The following is a 19,298-nucleotide window of genomic DNA, read 5'->3' as shown; positions in this document are numbered from 1 at the left end:
TTCACTTCCAAGGCCTCACGTTTTCGTCTATTGAAAAGAAGAGCAAGGTGAGCGAAAAGCGACAAGGTGAGCGGAAAGCGATATATTGCGGGATCCCGAGGCCGCTCCCCTGCGTTTTATTGGATCCAGGAAACCTGGAACGATGCATATCCTCGTCACAAACGACGATGGTCCTCCGTCCCCGCACTCGTCACCCTATGTTCACTCTTTGGTCAAGCACCTTCGAAATGCTGGACACACGGTTTCCGTCTGCCTCCCTCACACCCAAAGGTCCTGGATCGGCAAGGCCCACATGATTGGGAAGACCCTCAAACCGCTCTATTACACTCCCTCTGCGAATATCCATGGCCAAGACACCCAAGGCACAACGCATCACCTGCCCTCCACGTCGGGAAACGCTGACGAATGGGTCCTCATCGACGGCACACCCGCCTCCTGTGTGCAAATAGGCTTGTATCACTACTTCCAAGATAAAGGGCCTATCGATCTGGTAGTCAGTGGGCCCAACTACGGGCGCAATACCACCTCCGTCTTTGCTCTGAGCTCCGGAACCTTGGGCGCGGCGCTGGAGGCTGCTGTGTGCAGAAGAAAGTCGATTGCTCTCAGCTTCGCCTTCTTCTCGAGAAACCACGACCCCGCCATCATTGACGCCGCTTGTCGTCACGGGGTTTGCGTCATCGAGGCCCTGTACAAGCAGTGGCCAACGGACGACAGCGTGGACTTGTACAGCGTCAATGTCCCTCTGGTAGAAGGCGTCGAGGAGAACAAGACGCTTTGGGCAGACATGCTGCAGAACTACTGGAGGGAGGGCAGCTGCTTCCAGGAGATTGATGGAGGCGCTGCTGATCCGGACGAGGAGGAGGCTCGCATCAGAGCAGGGGAAGCTGACAATGGCCCGAGGGTGGAATCCGCCAAGGGTCACAAGCACAAGTATTTCAAGTGGACGCCCAGATTGACCGATGTCTACAAGAGCGTCGACGCGTCTGGCCCCCAATACGACGGACGCATTGTGCGCGACGGAAATACATGGTAAGAAGGCCTCCCATGACGACAAAGCGTCCTCTCCGTGGATGAAGCTACTAACGGGCATCATTCGCCAGCATCACCCCTTTAAAGGCAAACTTTGCCGTCTCACATGCTGAACGTGCCGGTCAAGAACTCCAACTGTAAGTTGAAATGCATCACTTGGCATGGTTCTCTTCCCGTTGGCATCTACTCAGCCGTGCATTTCGAGAAAGAAATGAATGACGAAAGGGGCGAGCCTCTTTTGAAACTACAGAATTGGCGCTTGTTTCGGGTTGAATCTGTTTTGATCCATAGACCTGGAACATAGTCTTAACCATGTTTATTTTTCTCCTTTCTAGTCCAAGGGGTACACATGGCGGCGCCGTGTCTTTGAGGGAAGCCGGGCCTGTTCGAGCAGAGGAGGTTGAAGGAAATCCAGGGGGAGATTCCAGGATTCACGCGGTCATCGCGTACGAGGATGCCTATGTTCAGCCCCTTATAGTGTCTGCTCTGGATTCTGTTCTGCCTCGGGAGGTTGTAGACCTGGTTGCGGAGTCGGCCTCTTCGGACATCAATCTCTCCCTTGGCGAGACGTTGCCGTCATCTTTATCCAGAGTTGTCCAAATCACGCCGTACGAGTCTATTGATTTCGAATACGCAGCTTCGCATCCGAAATCTTGCCTGATCAACAGCTACATGATTCGCAAAGCTCTGATACGAAAGCACTACCTATCCAATACCGTGGACCACTGGGTCGCCAAGAACCCGACATCGCCGCTGAATCAGCACGTCAAGCGAAGCGAAGCCTTCGAGGTGGACTACGCAGAGTTCTTGGACGACGCGCTCGTGGAATCGTTTGACCTGTGCGCAAGCTTGAGCCGCAACGCCGCAGTAAGCGAAAGCGAACCTTGGAACAAGGAATGGTGGATCCTGAAGCCCGGTATGAGCGACCGCGGGCAAGGGATACGGCTCTTTAGCACAATGCAAGAGTTGCAGGATGTGTTTGACGGGTGGGAGGCGAGCCGCCCGGATAGCGACGACGAGGACGAGGCGCGGGGAGACACGGCCGAGGAAGACGGCGAGTTCATCACGTCGTCTCACCTCCGGCATTTCGTTGCCCAGCCATACATCCACCCGCCCCTTCTCCTCTCCGACGGCCGCAAGTTCCACGTCCGCTCGTACGTCCTCTGCACCGGCAGCCTCGACGTTTACGTGTACAGACACATGCTGGCTCTTTTTGCGGCAAAACCGTACAGAGCGCCGTGGGAGTCCCCCGACGACATTGAATGCTTCCTCACAAACACCTGCCTCCAAGACTCGCCCAACGAGAACTCTGTCCGTCGATTCTGGGACCTGGCACTGCCCCCGGGACAGGCGGACACCGTCTTTGAGCAGATCTGCAACGTCACCGGCGAGGTATTCGAGGCGGCTGCTCGGGCCATGCCTGTGCATTTCCAGACGCTGCCCAACGCATTCGAGGTGTTTGGATTGGATTTCATGGTGGACGGCAACGGCAAGGCCTGGTTACTGGAGGTGAATGCGTTTCCGGATTTCAAGCAGACCGGCAGGGATCTGGAAGGGATCGTGGAGGGATTCTGGAGAGGGGTCATGCGGAAAGGAGTTGCCAAGTTCTTCGGAGTCGATGTAGCGAGGGAGGAGGAAGATGGGGATATGGTTCTTGTGAGGAGAGTCGACCTGGGCAGGAGATGACACGGGGGCTCCCCGGTCAAAAGAATGGAGAAGTAGATTATCACGACATGTGTGCGAGTCACATAACCCCCAAGACTTGGGCGGGAGATTCGTTTGCTCCTCTTTTCTTTTTCTCTTGCCGCAGCCGTGATGAAGGTCCAGACCCAAGGTCGCTTTGTTTGTCAGAGTAGGATGAATGACAGAAAGCAAGAGGCCTCGCAGCGGTTGCACACGGCTGTTCAACCTCGTTTGGCGACGGATCCCCGCACCGAAGCACCAAAGCCACGCAGAAAATCCCTGCAGATGCTCTGCGGACGATGCTGCAATGATACGGGATTGTGCCGCGGGCAGGAATCAGAGGATACTTGCAACCATGGCGTTGGCGCCGGAAAAAGGTCCTTCCAGGCCTGTCGAAGCGGCACGGGCGGGGAGGGGGGGGGGCTGAGCGAACTTGGCGGCGGCCGCATAGGGAAGGCGGAAAAGCAAAGCAGCGAGGAAATGAGTGAGCGGGGCGAGGGCGAGGGCGAGGGCGAGGGCGAGGAGAGGTGGGTTGCGGGGAGGGACTCGGCAGCAAGGAGCTGGCGATGCTTCTTCTGATGGCGATGGTGAAAATGACGGTGAAGGTGAAGGTGATGGTAATGGTGATGCGCTGATTTGGGCATCAGGATCATGCTGAGCGGGCCGCCTGGTCAGCGTCTTTCGACGCGTCAATGTGCATGCTGCCTGCGCCCCCTCCCCCCCAATTGACTCAACAGGCAGCATCAGGCACCTACCTGGGCCACCAAACGCACCTGCTGCAGCTGGCGCGTTGCACAATCTCATCAGTTATCGTTGACGTCAACCGACCACCCCCCGTCACGACCGGATTGGATGTGAAAAGCTCCGCCTCCATGCTGGCTGGCTGTGGCAGAGTGGCGACAGACATTTTCTTTCTTTTCTTTTTTTTTCTTTCTTCTGGATGGCGTCTGGCCGTCTCTTTGGCGTTGCGTGTGTGCGGACTTATTAGGGAGAGACAACCTTGGCCCACAGGTCGCTCCATGTCGAGTCCGAGCGGCAGTTGGACTTTTGCCGCAGGAAATAACCAGCAGATTAACAACGACGAGAGAGGAGGAGGCATGACTGTCAGCTGTAAAAACCCAACTTGGCTCCCGTGGATGAGGGCGCATTGAGCACCAAAAGTCGCCTGGCGTGCCTGGTGGGTGGTCCACCTGCAAAGGGCTTGGCGGCTAAATAAGTGCCTTTTGCCCTGGAATTTGCGTGTGCAGCTGCCCAGCCTGCTGCCCATTGAATTGAGTCTGGTGTTTTTTAGTGGACCCATACGTGCTGCGCCACTTGGTAGGCCGGGAAACTCTGAGACGGACAAACTTAGCGCCCGGGGAGACTTTTGGCAAACAAAGTTGCAAAACTTGAGAAAAAAAGGAAAAACGCAAAGAAAGGAGGAAAGAAAAAAACAAACAAACAAGCAAACTTGGCTTGTGCTTAATCGCAGTGGCTTCGGCTCCGCACGGGTCTGGTCTTGCCCACAGCCCAAACGGGGGATGGATGCTGTTTCTCATACTCCGTACTCCCGTAGTCCCAGCCGTGACCGACCGGGCAAGCAGTTGCCACGTCGTCCGTCGTCCGTCGTGCTGCAAAATGCAAAATGCCTCACAAAGCGCAAAAAGCACCGCCACGTTAAAGATACCTCTTCTATTCTAACCCGAGGCAAGGCACCCCCACAGCCAAGGCGTAGACCATCTCGTACCCTATCAGACGTGTGCAAGTACCTACAACCTGCCTACCCAAAGCTGCATCAAGTCCCGGCCCAAAATGAAAAGCTCCGTGACTGCGGGTCCAGCCAACAACCCGCCCAATCATGCCCAACGCTGGTTTGCACTGCCTCCTCGATCTTCACCTGATTCGGTTGACCTGCAGCTCCATCGCCATGACATCTACTGTACTTGCTGGGAGCTGGGAGGCACACATTAACCACACATGAACCCGGTAGGTGGAAAGCCTGTTCTGTGTGCCTACGCCCTCATCGGGCCATTGCTCACCTCTCTCAATCACCTCTCTTCCGTCATTCCGTACTCAATGCTGAGCCTCTTGCACTGACGTTTCTCCCAAGACGGCCGCCCGCTCCTCGAGGCCATCGCCGTCTGACGATACCCTGCTGCTGCCGCTGCCGCCGCCGCCGCCGCCGTTTGGTTTTGTCATTCCCTTCTGCTCCTTTGGCCAGGCCTCCTCGTTTCCGGCCTGATACCCTTGCAAATTCTCTTGCAACGGCCGCTCGCTACGACTTCCGCCACCTACCACATGTCGTCGGAAACCTCTGCCCTTGCATAGCCCTCTCCAGACACTGCCGCGCGACTGGTCGCGTCCCCCATCCATTCGCCTGTTTGCATCCCCCAAGGGCGGCTGTGTTTCCCTGCGAAGATGCCAGGCGCCAGTGAAAAAGGGCAGCCTATGCCAGGCCCGCCAACACGACGTCGACGAGCGTATGTGCTTACTCTTTTTTTTTTTTTTTTCTTCTTTTTTTTGGGGGTTTTTGCGTGCCAGTGAAGCAGGCGAGCCTTGCTTGACTTTGCATTCGTTGCGCGCGCCTCCTACTGCCCGTCAGCTTGGAGCTTAGCATGCTGACTCGTTTTGGAAGCCCTACCATCAACATCGACACGACCATGGTCGCCCCGAATAATGCAGGCAACATCGTCGAGATGTCGCAAGAGGAGTCGTCGGCGTCGGCGTCGGCCTCGTCGCAGGCTCAGGCTGCTCTCTCATCTCTTCCCCCCTACGACGGCACCGCGACCCCGCTCGAGCAGCCTCCGTTTGGCTTTCGCAGCCAACAACGACCGGAACCACCCGCAGACGCCTCCCTCGACAACCGTGAGAGCAGGCCGACCAGTCCCCACAATGTTTCGAGTCCCGTCTTGCCACGATCAACCGATGGAGGAGCAGGCTTCTTGGCCGTGCCCACCAACATGCGCTCGCGGCAAAACTCTGTCGATTCGGACGAGGGTGCTCGATCAGTAACGTCGCACGGTGACACTACGGTAGTTGCCTCCAGCTATACCCAAGCCGACAAGTTCAAAGCCGGTGGTAACACAAAGATTATGAAGGACGATAAGGCCTTGGCGCCGGATGCCGGCACCGAGACCGACTTCGTCGTCGACGACAATCCCTTTGCCTTTTCTCCCGGTCAACTGAACAAGATGTTCAACCCAAAGAGCCTGCCGGCCTTTTTTGCGTTGGGGGGGTTAAGGGGACTGGAGAAGGGCCTTCGTACTGATCGCAAGGCTGGGTTGAGTAGCGACGAGACGCACCTGCACGGTAACGTCTCGTTCGACCAAGCCACCGCCACCGACTACAAGGCGAAGCCCGCAGACATGGACGCCGGCACCGTGGCCCGCACAGACGCCAAGAATCCTCACGGAGGCGACGCGTTTGCCGACCGATACCGCGTGTTTCGAGACAATCGGCTTCCCGAAAAAAAGGGAAAGAGTCTTCTTCGTCTCATGTGGATCACCTACAACGACAAGATCCTCATTCTGCTGTCCATTGCTGCCGTCATCAGTCTTGCTGTTGGGCTCTACCAGACCTTTGGCCAACCCCGCAAAAAGGAGGGATTGCCTGTAGAATGGGTCGAAGGCGTTGCCATTGTTGTGGCCATTGCGATTGTCGTCATTGTTGGGTCTCTCAACGACTATTCCAAGGAGCGTCAGTTTGCCAAGCTGAACAAGAAGAAGCAGAATCGAAACGTAAAGGTGGTCAGATCCGGCAAAATAATCGAAATATCCGTCTTCGACATCATGGTTGGTGAAGTGGTTCACCTCGAACCTGGTGACTTGGTCCCCGCCGACGGAGTCCTCATTGATGGCTTCAACGTCAAATGCGACGAGTCCCAGACAACGGGTGAGTCCGACATCATCCGCAAGCGGCCCGCCGACCAAGTTTACGCGGCTATCCAGAATCACGACAGCTTGAAGAAGATGGATCCCTTCATACAGTCTGGTGCTCGAATCATGGAAGGCGTGGGCACATACATGGCCACGTCCACTGGTGTCTATTCCTCCCACGGAAAGACGCTCATGTCTCTCAACGAAGATCCCGAGATGACACCGCTGCAAGCCAAGCTCAACGTCATTGCCACCTACATAGCCAAGCTTGGCGTTGCGGCCGGGCTCCTCCTCTTTCTCGTCCTCTTCATCCAGTTTCTTGTGCGCCTGCCAAAGCTTCCCGACTCGGTCACACCGGCGCAAAAGGCCCAGAACTTCCTGACCATCTTCATCGTGGTCGCGACAATCATTGTCGTGGTCGTCCCGGAAGGATTGCCGCTAGCTGTCACCTTGGCCCTCGCGTTCGCCACGACCCGCATGCTGAAGGACGCCAACCTGGTTCGTCACCTCAGAGCTTGCGAGGTGATGAGCAACGCGTCGACCATCTGCTCCGACAAAACGGGGACCTTGACGCAGAACAAGATGCAAGTCGTGGCCGGCACGATTGGCACGTCTCGCCGATTCGGCAACGCTCGCCAAGGCTCCTCCCAGGCAGAGGGGGACGACGAGGAGAAGGCGGGTGCCGGTGCGGAGCCCTGCGCTGATGCTCCCGCGAGCGAAGTGACGGCGTCTCTGAGTGGCCCCGTGAGAGATCTGCTGCTCAAGTCCATTGCCCTGAACTCCACCGCCTTCGAAGGCGAGGTGGACGGCGAGAAAACGTTCATCGGCTCCAAGACGGAGACGGCGCTTCTCCTTTTCGCCAAAGCCCACCTTGCCATGGGTCCCGTCAGCGAGGAACGCGACAATGCCACCACGTTGCAAGTCATACCGTTTGATTCGGGCCGCAAATGCATGGGTGTCGTGGTCCAGCTTCCCAAGGGCCGCGCCAGACTCTTTGTCAAGGGAGCGTCGGAGATCCTTCTGGCCAAATGCACGCAGATGCTGTGTGACCCGTGTGTCGACGACTCGGTCGCACCCGTCAGAAAACGTGACTTCTCGACCATTAGCCGCCTGATTGAAACGTACGCCTTGCGATCTCTCCGCACCATCGCCATCTGCCACAGGGATTTCGACGTCTGGCCGCCAAGGTTTGCACGGCTGGGAGACGGAGGCGGCAACGATTTCTTGTTTGAGGACTTGTTCCAGGAAATGACTTTTATCGGCATGGTTGGCATCCAAGACCCGTTGCGAGACGGCGTCTGCGAATCTGTCAAGCTCTGCCAGAAGGCCGGCGTCGTTGTTCGCATGGTTACAGGAGACAACAAGCTCACCGCCCAGGCCATCGCCAAGGAGTGCGGGATTCTCCTGCCCGGGAGCATCGTCATGGAGGGACCCGACTTTCGCAACCTGAGCAAGCTCCAGCAGGAGGAAATCATCCCCAAGCTCCACGTCTTGGCTCGCTCTAGCCCCGAGGACAAGCGTATACTGGTCAAGAGACTCAAGGAGAAGGGCGAAATCGTGGCCGTGACCGGAGACGGCACCAACGACGCGCCTGCTCTGAAAATGGCCGACGTGGGCTTCTCCATGGGCATTGCCGGCACCGAAGTCGCCAAGGAAGCCTCCGCAATCATCCTCATGGATGATAACTTTGCTAGCATCGTCAAGGCTCTCAAATGGGGACGTGCCGTCAACGACGCCGTCAAGCGATTCCTGCAGTTCCAGCTCACCGTCAACGTCACAGCCGTTGTGCTCACTTTCGTCACTGCCGTCTCTAGCGACGACGAGGGCTCGGTGCTGACCGCTGTGCAGCTGCTGTGGGTAAACCTAATCATGGACACGCTCGCCGCGCTGGCTCTGGCTACCGACCCCCCTCACGACAGCATCTTGGACAGGAAGCCTGAGCCAAGGGGGGCTCCCATCATTTCCATCACCATGTGGAAGATGATTATCGGGCAGGCCTTGTACCAGCTTGCCGTCACGTTCCTGCTGTACTACGGGAGCCCGAAAGGCATTCTGCCGCTGCCCGGCCCGGACGACGTCCCCGAACCCGATCAGATCAACACGCTGGTATTCAACACTTTTGTGTGGATGCAGATTTTCAACCAGTGGAAGTAAGTACCCTGGGTGCTCGATCACCTTTGACTCCAATTGATGCGCTCTTTCTTGCACTCTTTTTTCTTGCTCTGTGGGCGTTGGGAGGGGGGCAAAGAGATTTCGTTTTTTTTTTCTTTTTTTTTTTCATTTGTTTTCAAACATGCGACTCTGTTCTGACCTCCGTCATCACTAGCAACCGACGTCTTGATAACAAGTTCAACATTTTCGAAGGTCTCACCAGCAATTGGTTCTTCATCGCCATCAGCGTCGTCATGTGCGGCGGTCAGATACTCATCATGTTCTTTGGAGGTGCCGCTTTCCACATCGCCGATCAGCCCGAGGATCCCCAGATGGCAGGCACGTTTTGGGCCATTGCGCTCGTGCTTGGTTTCCTTTCCATCCCCGTGGCAATCATCCTTCGCTTGATTCCCGATTGGATCCTGGTGGCCATGGTGCCCGAATTCTTGAAGAAGCGAACGCGCAATGTTCCCGGCTTGACCGTGTCTGACGAGGAGATGGACATGTACCCGGAGCCCCTGGCGGATGTGCGAGACGAGCTCAATTTCCTCAGACGCATGAAGGGGGGACGTCTGAACAATCTTAAATTTGCCATTCAGCATCCCAAGGAGACAATCATGCAACGGTCGCGCAGCCCGTCCCACTCGAGGTCCAACTCGCTGCATGCGCCACAGACACCGACGCGAGAAGACAGCTTCGGATCGCCGTTTGCCACACCGGACTCGCGCGCTCGATCGAGGTCCAACCGGTCCCGATCCAACTCGGCGCTGGGCGCGCCGACCGTCATGGCCGGCATCGTGGCGGCTGGCGTAGCGGCGGGGTGGTCGCCATCAGGCCGGCCGTCGGCGGAAGAAAGGCAAGAAGGTGGTAACGACGGCAGTGGCGGCGAGGACAAGCGGCCGGATAAGCATCGCAGTGACGTGCGTAAAGCGGGGTAGCAGATCTCTCTCTCTCTCTCTCTCTCTCTCTATCTCTCTTTCTCTCTCTCGCTGCCCGTTTCCTTGTTTGCTCTTTTTTTTTGTTCTTTTTTTTTTCCTTTTATATATATTTCATATTCTCGCTTTCGCGCTCTATGGTGTGGTGTCTCCGTCTCTTTGCTGCCGATATGCGCCGCTTTTTTTGCCCGGTCGAACTCGGCGCTGTATCATAGGATCGACTCGGGAGAAACAGATAGTCTTGGCCATGCCCAGGTTTTTTCCCTTTTTTTTTTTTTTTTTCCCGTCTCTCTTGACTTGAGTCGGCTATGCAGTGTATTCCTATTCCGTCATGGGTTGATGGACCGCATTGAAGAATATTCCATGATTAATGAGTGGGTACGGAGTATGTCGGGGGATTTTCCCGTTGAGTTGTGCTGTGCAACTGTTGCGTCGGGCTGCGGGTTTGCCTCGTGAGCCATGAATGGCTTGCAATTGATGGATGGCCTGGTGGCGATGAGGCAAGACGGCGGCCACCATGACGGCCCTGATGACATGACGCGGCACCACGTGCGTCGTGGACCCGTCGAAACCCATCCATCCATCCCTCCAGTCAACAGTCAACAACTTGTGCACGCCGAGTACGGAGTACTCCGTCCTCACTCTGCAGCGACGTAGCCTCGTCCTGCTGGCTGGCATTGACCGACAAGCTGTGTATGTCTGAAACCTGCAATTCTGCCCTTGTCGTCGACGACTCGACCGTCATGGCAAGGCTGGCGTCTCGACTTTGAACCTGCGTCCGGTGCTCCTCGCTCGCCGCCCTTGCCCTTGCGCCCATCCCCATTCTGCTTCTTGCTTTTTCCCCTACCCCTCCTGCGGAACAACGACTGGGGGTTGAAGCATCGTCTCCCGCACACGAAGGCTGGACCTTTACCCCTGCCTACCCGAGAATCGGTATGTGAGAACCTCCTCGGTTGCTTTCTTTTTTCCCCCCCTGCCTCCTCTAATTTTCTTCTTCTTCTTCTTCTTCTTCTTTTCTTCTTTGTCTTTTTCTTCTTCGTTTTTTTTTTTATTAACCCGCTTGCCCTTGATAGCTCCTGCATCCCCACTTTTCTCCCGTCGACGTCGGCTGTTTTCACCTTTGACCACGATATCACGGACAAGGAATTAGCTTTCTCATATCACATATAAAGGGCCATGACGAGTGCATGCGCGAAAATGAATCGTGCGTCTGAAGCAAGCGTCAGGTGTGCCCAGCCAACTGCAGAAGACGACGCGGTGGAAACGCCATCCGAGAATTCCTCCACAACCCAGGTCGAAGCTGCCGCCGTCAACGGGTCGCTGGCAGACCTGGAAGACGGAGATGCTGACACCCTTGCCCGCGACTCTTGGGAGACGGACTCTCTTTTCCAGGATGCTTTTGAGGAGCTGACCCGGGAGGGCATCGATGCCGATGCCGAGGGCCGTGAGTGCTTCAACTTTGACCCCTCCCCCTCGTCGTCTGGCCCGGCCGTTGTTTCCCGCCATGACTCAACAAAGGGATGCCGTCATACACTTGCAGGCCCCCCTTGTAGACTGACTACGTTGCAACAAACTGGGCTGGGCCGTGCCGCAGCTAACCTTGCAACTCTCCAGCGCCCTTGGAAGCGTGCACGCCCGAGGAAGCCAGCAGACTTCGCCGGGAACTGCGGGAACACGGCCCAGCCGTCTTTTCCCAGCGCACCGTCGACTGCGGCCGCTACACCGCCAAGAAGCTGCTGACTGCCTTTGGAATCAAGCCGCCCGCCTTTCTGGAGGGCGAGCCCGACGAGGCCTACTTCGGCCTCTTGTCGCTCGCCATCTCCAGAGAGCTCTCGAAACGCGTCAAGCTGGGCTCCTACAACACGGTCGACGATGCCGTCCGGCTGATTGCCAAGTGCGGCAACATCGTCGTCATTACCGGGGCCGGCATCTCCACCTCGCTGGGCATCCCCGACTTCCGCTCCAAGGGCACGGGCCTGTACTCCAAGCTGGAGCATCTGGGCCTCGGGGACCCTCAGGAGGTCTTCGACATTGACGTCTTCAAGCAGGACCCGACAATCTTCTACTCGGTCGCCAGGGACATCATCCCCGCCACTGACCGCTACACGCCCACTCACAAGTTCATCGCCATGCTCCACCAGCGCGGGAAGCTGCTCACCAACTATTCCCAGAACATCGACAACCTGGAAGTCAAGGCGGGCCTGCCAAAGCACAAGCTCGTCCAGTGCCACGGCTCCTTTGGCACCGCCAGCTGCGTCCGGTGCGGCCACCAGGTGCAGGGCGACATCATCTTCCCCGACATCAGAGCCGGCAACATCCCGCGGTGCCCCCGCTGCGTCCGGCCGCTCGGCGCCAACGGCGCGTCCGCCAAGAGAAAGCGTCCTGCCGGCGGCGCCGACAAGCGTCGACGGCGATGGTCTGCCGACGAAAGCTCCGACGACGATTCCGACGGCGACAACACCCCCACCGCCGGCGTCATGAAACCCGACATTACTTTCTTCGGGGAAGCTCTTCCCGACGAGTTCTCCCAAAGGCTCACCGAACACGACCGCGACAAGGTCGACCTCGTCATCGTCATCGGCACCTCTCTCAAGGTCCGGCCCGTCTCCGAAATCGTGAGCTGGCTGCCCTCGAGCGTGCCTCAGATATACGTCTCCCGCGAGCCAGTCACCCACATCAACTTTGACATTGATCTCGTCGGCGACTGCGACGTGGTCGTCACGGAGCTGTGCCGCCGGCTGGGATGGCCTCTTGTGCATGAAATGGTCCCCGCGAACCAAGTCATCCATGTCAAGGCGGAACCGGGCCACGACAGTCGACATGTATTCGAAGTCGGAAACAGCAGCACACAGACGGTACCGGTAGTCCTGCCAAAGGAAGCGGCTGCACAGACGGTAGGCGAGGCACAAAAGCAGCTCTTGCCGGAATGAAGATGAATACGAGCAGCCACTTGATGTTTTTTCTTCTTTTTATTTTATTTTATTTTATTTATTTTATTTATTTTATTTTACTTTTCATAAAGATAGATAGCATGGAGTATATCCGCATCCAAGTTTTGCTTTGAAAAAGGCGAGGTTTATGGACCAAGGCGTGCATTGATTGGCTTGGCTGCTGATCATAGTCTTTTTTTTTTCCCCCTCTTTTCGATATATCAACACGCTACGTCCCCAGGCGCAGTTGTGCCTTTTTGCCTTTTACTCTGGAAAAGCGCATCTGTTTTGCACTGATGGACAATGATTGTCAGTCTTTTGTTTCCGCATCCTCATGACTTGGACTAGATACTGGCCGGCCGACTGGGCCTTGGGCACTCGTGTGATCCCCCCCTTCGGTCTTAATACTAAATACAGGGTTGTTGGTTGTCCATAAAAAAGCAGAGCAGGATGCCCCACGGAGGTGCTTCTGACGCCAGTTGGGGGGCTTGAGCCAGGGGCACCGAGGCCATCGAGGGCTTAGATCTAGACATGGACGGACTAGACACCGGCGATGCTGCTCGTTTCCCATGGCTTGACGGGAAGAAGACGACACAGGCGGAGATGGTTCGCAGGCGAGTCGGGTAAAAGACCAGGACAAGTACTGTCTGCACACCCACAAGAAACAAGTCCCCGAGAGATGAGGCAGGCAGCGACTGAGTGGGACAGAGACTCATTGCACGGGGACCCGAACAAGAAACAAGACAAAAAAAAAAGAAAACCTCACATCTTTCTTTGATATTCGCGCTGCAGGGGTGGCATGATTGTACACGGCGGCATCACTCCCCCCCCCCAAACACCCATGGCCCCTTCGGGCACTCATACAGAGAAATGAGCAAAATGCGATGCAGTACTTATTTGTCCGAGTTTCTATAAATGGACCTTCAGGCACTTATACAGAGAAATGAGATGCAGAACGTATTTGTCCGAGTTTCTTCTATACATGGACCCTCAACATCTTTTTGCAGCAGCACCACCAGTCCGCGGCACAGAGCTTCCTCAAATCAGGCTTTCGTACCTGTCCAAACCGGACTTTTGTTGGCTCGCCGCGGTGCCTGCGGTTGCGGGGGCGTTTGGCAACCAGGCTTGGGGGTGGACCGGCGCCGCCGGCGTGGGTTTCATGCCGAGGCTGACGTTGGTGGTGCTGCTGCCTGGCGGGGGCGGAATGGAGAAGGACGAGTTTCGGGAGCTGCCGCCCGGGCGAGCCTGGCCGAGAGACATGCTTGACATGGACGTGTTCAGGTTGGGGCTTGTGGTTAGTGCGTGGCTGCCAGAGTAGCTGGAGTAGGTGGCTCTGGCGGCGGCGGGCGCCAACGACGAAGACGAGCTTGCCGAGGCCCATGGATTTGGTGCCGCCGCGGGAGACCAGTTGACTGATGACGGAGAAGCCGGTTGCTGCGCCGACGGCTGCAAGGCCGGTTGCCAGGGCTGCGAGGGCTGCGAGGGCTTCGAGGGCTGCAGAGGCTGGCTGTACTGTGTAGAAGAGGGCGCCAGAGTGCCGAAGCGTGCCAAGTCCGGGGTGATGGTACGGAACCCAGGCTGGCTTTGGGCACCCCCCGTAAACTGGCTCGCGGCGGGAGTTTGCGTCGACCACGAAAACGAAGGGGCCTGGGCCGCTTTCGGGGAGGCTTGGCCGGCCGTCGACGGCGTCTCACCCCAGCTGGAAAACCCATTGCTGTTGCTGCAAGATGAGGATACGCCGCCCTTGCCCTTGACTAGCGCTTCGAAATCGTCGTCATTACCGCCGCCGCCGCCGCCGCCGCCGCCGTCAAACGTAGTCCCGGTTACGCCGCCAAAGGCGAGGAAATCCTCGTTGGGGCCCGCCGTCCCCGGATTGGCCGTGCCGGAGAGCTCCTGCAGCTTCTTGGTTTGCTCGTCTTCAACCCGCTTGGACAGGTTTTTGATGAGCTGCATAAACGTCTGGAACTGTCTCAAGTCGAGCAGCGGGCCGAGACTCATGCTCCACAGGATCGGGAGAATGTCCATGGCGACAAAATCGGCATCCGCGACCTCGCCCACTATTCTGAGCACGTTGAGAGCGGCCAGCATGACGGCCGGCTCCTTGGTTCTGATGGCCTTGATCAGAGGCACGATCCGCTCCTGCATGGCATACTTGTCCAGCGCGCTCGACGACGACGTCTTCTTCTTGTTCTCGACGAGGCCGTTGAGCCCGTCGTCGGTGGCGGCGTCAGTCGACCCGCCGCAGAGAATGACAAAGGCTTGCAAGCCTCGGACTTTGATGGCGAGACTGTTTGTCTTGCTGAAGACGGTGGCCACTACCGGGAAGAGTTCGTTCTTGATGGTGCTGAAGTCGAGCACCGGCAGGACCGACGGCAACGTCTTCAGGGCTGCATCCACAATCGAGTGCGTGGGGCATTCTATGGCCGCCAGTATCACCGGAAGTATATCTAAGACTGGTCAGTGGCTTTTGTGCCAAGAAAGAACAAAAAAAAAGGAAGAGAAAGGGACAGAAAAAAATACGGCGGCGTACCGTCCTTGAATTCCTTGCCGGAAGAGTTCTCGGCAGCAAGAGACAGGTTTTCGAGAAAAACCATCAAGCCAGCGTCTCGGGCAGGGTCCTTCTCCTGGCTCTGTTTGGCGTTGATGACGAAAATCTCCTTCAGAGCCGGGCGGACCTTGTCCCCAAACGCTCGGCGGGCTGACGGCAACAGCTCAATAATCTTAAAGACGTTTTGCAGAACCAGAGAGAGCAAGTCTTTGTTCTTGAGCTCTTCCAGCAGTGCTGGCAAAATCTTCTTCTCCATGACGGATTTGGGAAACGACGGCAAGACTTTGGTCAGCCCTTTCATGAACTGGGACTTTTCGTTGGGAGTCTTGGCGGGGAAGGAGTCGAGAAATCTTATCGTGGACACCAGAACGTTGTCGAAATATTCGCTCTCTTGAAACTCGCGAGCATTCATTCGTTGAGCTGGTCGCCGCGTGATTAATCTAGGCAGTACATGATTTGCTAGCTCTTTTGGCAGCGGTCGAGACGACAGGAAGCCGTTGGACGAGGACGGCACCGTGGATGATGTCGAGAAGAGTCGCTTGTATGACGACAGGCTACCGTGGCATTCCAAAGGCGACTTGTGGGGCGAGTTGTAAAGTGCAATGGAAAGGAGGCCGAGGGAGAACATGTCGGCGGCAGCTGTCAGATTACTGTCCATGACGAAGTCGGGAGAGGTAAAGTCGAGGTTTAGCTGGACGGATTTCGGCAATCGAGGATCCATGTTGAGCACTTCGGCCAGGCTTATTCCCTGGATCGAGGTTGGCTTTGTGGAGGCGTCTGCCGGACTGCAAAAGGACAGGCCGCTCAACTTCCAGTCGCTCTGAGGTTACAGCTCCGTTAGTCGGTGGTGGCCTAGAGCATTTCTTTTGCAATCTTTGCCCGTTGCAGACTTGCCTTGGCGTTGATGAGCACCGCATCAGGCGTCAAGTTCCCGTGAACAAGACCGGCGTTGTCGTGCAGGAACTCGAGCGCCTTGCTGACCTGCAAGAGGCCCTTTTGAATCTCGAGCTCGTCAATCTCGAGCTCCCGCCGTCGCCGCACGCCGCCGGCATCCTCCGTCACGAAGCGGCTTGCTCTGCCGCCTGATTGTTCCTCATCGTCCTTGTCTTGAAGCACACTGGCCAGCGACGCAGAGACCGCCTCGGTTACGAACTGCAGACCGCCTCCTCTGGTCTCTTCCACCGGCTCCACCAGCTCGAGAATGGAGGGATGGCGCAGCTTGGCCAGGCTAGATGCCTCCTTTTTCAGCCGGTCGACGATGCCCTCGAGGCTACGCTTGAACGACGAGGCGCCGGAGCGACCCAAGGAGTTGCCGTGCGATTCCAAGGCCTTGCGGTCAAAGACAAAGACGCTGTACGCCTTGCCGGTGGACTTCTTCTTGGCATCATAAATCTTCCAGGGACCGGCCGCTGAGGTGGGATTGGGCGCGACGGAGTAGTTTGCCGTGATGTTGGTGGCGGAGATGGACTTGAGGGCCGAGGAGAACATGTTGCCAAATTTGACGGATGATGCGACTTCAGCGGCTTGATGATATCATGTCGTCGAGTCGTGCGACGAGGGTGCGGATCGCGGTGGAAGCGCGGCAAACGGGCCCGTCGTCGCTGCAGCTGCAGCTGACTGTTGAAAAGAGACGGGGCTGACCTTGTAGTTGAAGTCAACTTGGTGTTGGACAAGGATGGCCAGACCAGGTCTGGTGCTTAATGAGAGCAACTCGGCTGGCAACAAAAACAAAAGAAGAGGCGGTTCTCTGCCGAAATGCGGCAATAATCAGTCGCGCTGCGGGGTACAACGGAAGGCAAGAAAGAAGCCCAAGGCATACCTGGGTTGGTATGTGATCAACGGCCGCAATGTTGCCTTGACTTACTTCTTATTTTTGCTGCGACGTGCATCCCGGACCATAAGGCATGGATGGCATGGGGTTGCCGCGATGGATGGGCTAAACCTGATGACGAGCCCTGCACGTGGTTGTTGTGGGGCCAAGTGCGTTGTCTGTCGCTTACCTCAGCGTGCTCACCAGCAACGGCGAGAACTACGGAGTAGTCCGTACCTCCCCCCCATTTGATTGGCAAGTACTCGGTACTGCGTACTCTGCGTTATCAGGTGCCTGCCTGTTGTGGACTAATCCGGCTGGCTGATCCTGCCAACGGTCAACCGAAGGCGGACCAGCAAGCCAGCCAATAAACCCGGTGGTTTCCGTAGAGTACCAGTGTACCCACTCGGCAGGGGTACGGCGTGCTTGTCATTTACATTGTACAACAAGGCCGCACCCGCACCAGTCATGGACCCAGCCGTTTCGCCGGTACCGGTCGCACACCGTAGCTATCGTGCACCTTAAATTCTAAATCCACCAAAACTGCACATCTATGGCCAAGACAACAACAGCGTCAATTGATCTTTCTTGCCCTGCCCCAACTCGTCTCATCCGCCCAATTGGCGGCCAGTCACTCGATTCGATCCGCTTGTGGGATTCCTGCTCTGACGGAAGTGCTCGCTCCTCTATCTCCGCACACTCACCAAGACTCACCAAGACTCACTCAGAGGATCCAAACCCAACCCGGTTCGACAACATACACCGGCTTTTCAAATGCGATCCGCCACTCTCGCGCGGACCGCCGCCAGGGCTGTCACAAGGCCCTCACGGGCTTTCCAGTTGGCTCGGCCTCTACGGTGCTTTAGTATCAAGGCCGAGGCTGCTTCGGATGCTAAACAAAAGCCTTTGGATCCAACCAAGCTCACCATTACCGAGACAACTAGTCCCAAGCCTCTGAGAAAGCCCGAGAGCCTCGTCTTTGGTCGAGAGTTTACCGGTATGTGCTGTGCCAGCGGCTCGATTCTCGCTCCGTGCTTGCCACTCTTCTCCGCGCTTGCCTCCCCCCTCCCCTCCCCACTAACGTCGAAAGCGTCAAGATCATATGCTTGCTATCGAATGGACTCAGGATGATGGATGGCTCGAGCCGAAAATCACTCCGTACCAAAACCTCTCGCTAGATCCGGCCACCTGCGTGTTCCACTATGCGTTTGAATGCTTCGAAGGTATGAAGGCGTACAAGGACAAGGACGGCCAGATCCGTCTGTTCCGGCCCGACAAGAACATGGCTCGTCTCAACAAGTCGGCCGCCCGGATCGCGCTGCCCACGTTTGAACCCACCAGCTTCATCGACCTCATCGGCAGGCTCACCAAGTTGGACTCGCGCTTCATTCCCAGCCAGCGAGGCTACTCGCTATATTTGCGCCCCACCATGATCGGTACTCAAAAGACTCTCGGCGTCGGGCCCCCTGGCTCTGCGCTGCTCTATGTCATTGCTTCCCCCGTCGGCCCCTACTACCCCACTGGTTTCAAGGCCGTGTCGCTCGAAGCCACTGACTACGCTGTTCGGGCTTGGCCCGGCGGTGTTGGCGACAAGAAGCTCGGTGCCAACTACGCTCCCTGCATTGTTCCTCAGCTCCAGGCCGCCAGCCGCGGCTACCAGCAGAACCTCTGGCTCTTTGGTGAAGAAGAGTACGTCACCGAAGTCGGCACCATGAACATGTTTGTTGTCATCAAGGACAAGCAGACTGGCCAGAAGGAGCTGATTACTGCTCCACTTGACGGTACCATCCTGGAAGGCGTCACTCGAGACTCTGTCTTGACATTGGCTCGTGAGCGCCTCGTCCCAGAGGGATGGAAGGTCACGGAGCGCAAATACACCATGAAGGAACTCTTCGAAGCGTCTCAACAGGGTCGCCTGGTTGAGGCATTTGGAGCCGGCACTGCCGCCATCGTTAGCCCCATCAGGACGATTGCCTGGAAAGGCAAGCACGTTAACTGTGGACTCAAGGAAACGGAGGAGTCTGGCGAGACTGCCCTACGCATCAAAGAGTGGATAGAGGCTATCCAGTATGGAGAGGAGGAGCATGAGTGGAGCGTAAAGATTTGAATCAGACACAGACAACACAGACAAAAGTTCGCAGCAACAGGCGACGGAGTTGCTGGTCCGAAAGTTTCAAGGCTGATTTCCTCTAGCCCCTGCTGTGGAATATTATGCGTCTTCCGGAATTCGACGTCGTTTCAGGGACACCAAGAGGGATTCATCTCCTCTGATGCGGGCAAGGAAATTACGGACGAGCCCACAGAAGCCATCGAGGAGCACATTGCGAGTCGGGAATCGTGAACCAGATTGCTGTGTAG

General features: G+C 56.8%; 6 protein-coding genes across 6 annotated transcripts; 4 read left to right on the top strand and 2 right to left on the bottom strand.

The window, feature by feature from the left end:
• Nucleotides 1–142: 142 nt before the first annotated feature.
• On the top strand, nucleotides 143–2,715 carry UV8b_05664 (uncharacterized protein; the record flags this gene model as incomplete). Its single annotated transcript, XM_043143161.1, has 3 exons — nucleotides 143–1,029; nucleotides 1,101–1,166; nucleotides 1,365–2,715. 3 exons carry the CDS (start codon nucleotides 143–145, stop codon nucleotides 2,713–2,715), a joined length of 2,304 nt encoding a protein of 767 aa, XP_042999094.1.
• Nucleotides 2,716–3,048: 333 nt separating this feature from the next.
• UV8b_05663 (uncharacterized protein) lies at nucleotides 3,049–3,619 on the bottom strand (the record flags this gene model as incomplete). The annotated part of the gene is made up of 2 exons (XM_043143160.1): nucleotides 3,049–3,379; nucleotides 3,486–3,619. 2 exons carry the CDS (start codon nucleotides 3,617–3,619, stop codon nucleotides 3,049–3,051), a joined length of 465 nt encoding a protein of 154 aa, XP_042999093.1.
• A 1,687-nt stretch (nucleotides 3,620–5,306) lies between these two features.
• UV8b_05662 (uncharacterized protein) lies at nucleotides 5,307–9,655 on the top strand (the record flags this gene model as incomplete). Its single annotated transcript, XM_043143159.1, has 2 exons — nucleotides 5,307–8,716; nucleotides 8,893–9,655. The coding sequence occupies 2 exons, from the start codon at nucleotides 5,307–5,309 to the stop codon at nucleotides 9,653–9,655; spliced, it is 4,173 nt and encodes a 1,390-aa protein (XP_042999092.1).
• A 1,194-nt stretch (nucleotides 9,656–10,849) lies between these two features.
• Nucleotides 10,850–12,582, top strand: UV8b_05661 (uncharacterized protein; the record flags this gene model as incomplete). The annotated part of the gene is made up of 2 exons (XM_043143158.1): nucleotides 10,850–11,096; nucleotides 11,267–12,582. The coding sequence occupies 2 exons, from the start codon at nucleotides 10,850–10,852 to the stop codon at nucleotides 12,580–12,582; spliced, it is 1,563 nt and encodes a 520-aa protein (XP_042999091.1).
• A 1,038-nt stretch (nucleotides 12,583–13,620) lies between these two features.
• Nucleotides 13,621–16,618, bottom strand: UV8b_05660 (uncharacterized protein; the record flags this gene model as incomplete). The annotated part of the gene is made up of 3 exons (XM_043143157.1): nucleotides 13,621–15,029; nucleotides 15,113–15,950; nucleotides 16,025–16,618. 3 exons carry the CDS (start codon nucleotides 16,616–16,618, stop codon nucleotides 13,621–13,623), a joined length of 2,841 nt encoding a protein of 946 aa, XP_042999090.1.
• Nucleotides 16,619–17,714: 1,096 nt separating this feature from the next.
• UV8b_05659 (uncharacterized protein) lies at nucleotides 17,715–19,047 on the top strand (the record flags this gene model as incomplete). Its single annotated transcript, XM_043143156.1, has 2 exons — nucleotides 17,715–17,937; nucleotides 18,038–19,047. The coding sequence occupies 2 exons, from the start codon at nucleotides 17,715–17,717 to the stop codon at nucleotides 19,045–19,047; spliced, it is 1,233 nt and encodes a 410-aa protein (XP_042999089.1).
• Nucleotides 19,048–19,298: the final 251 nt, after the last annotated feature.

Source organism: Ustilaginoidea virens, chromosome 4 (genome assembly GCF_000687475.1).
Source record: "Ustilaginoidea virens chromosome 4, complete sequence".
Lineage (NCBI taxonomy): Eukaryota > Fungi > Ascomycota > Sordariomycetes > Hypocreales > Clavicipitaceae > Ustilaginoidea > Ustilaginoidea virens.
This window is presented reverse-complemented; position numbering and strand designations above follow the sequence as displayed.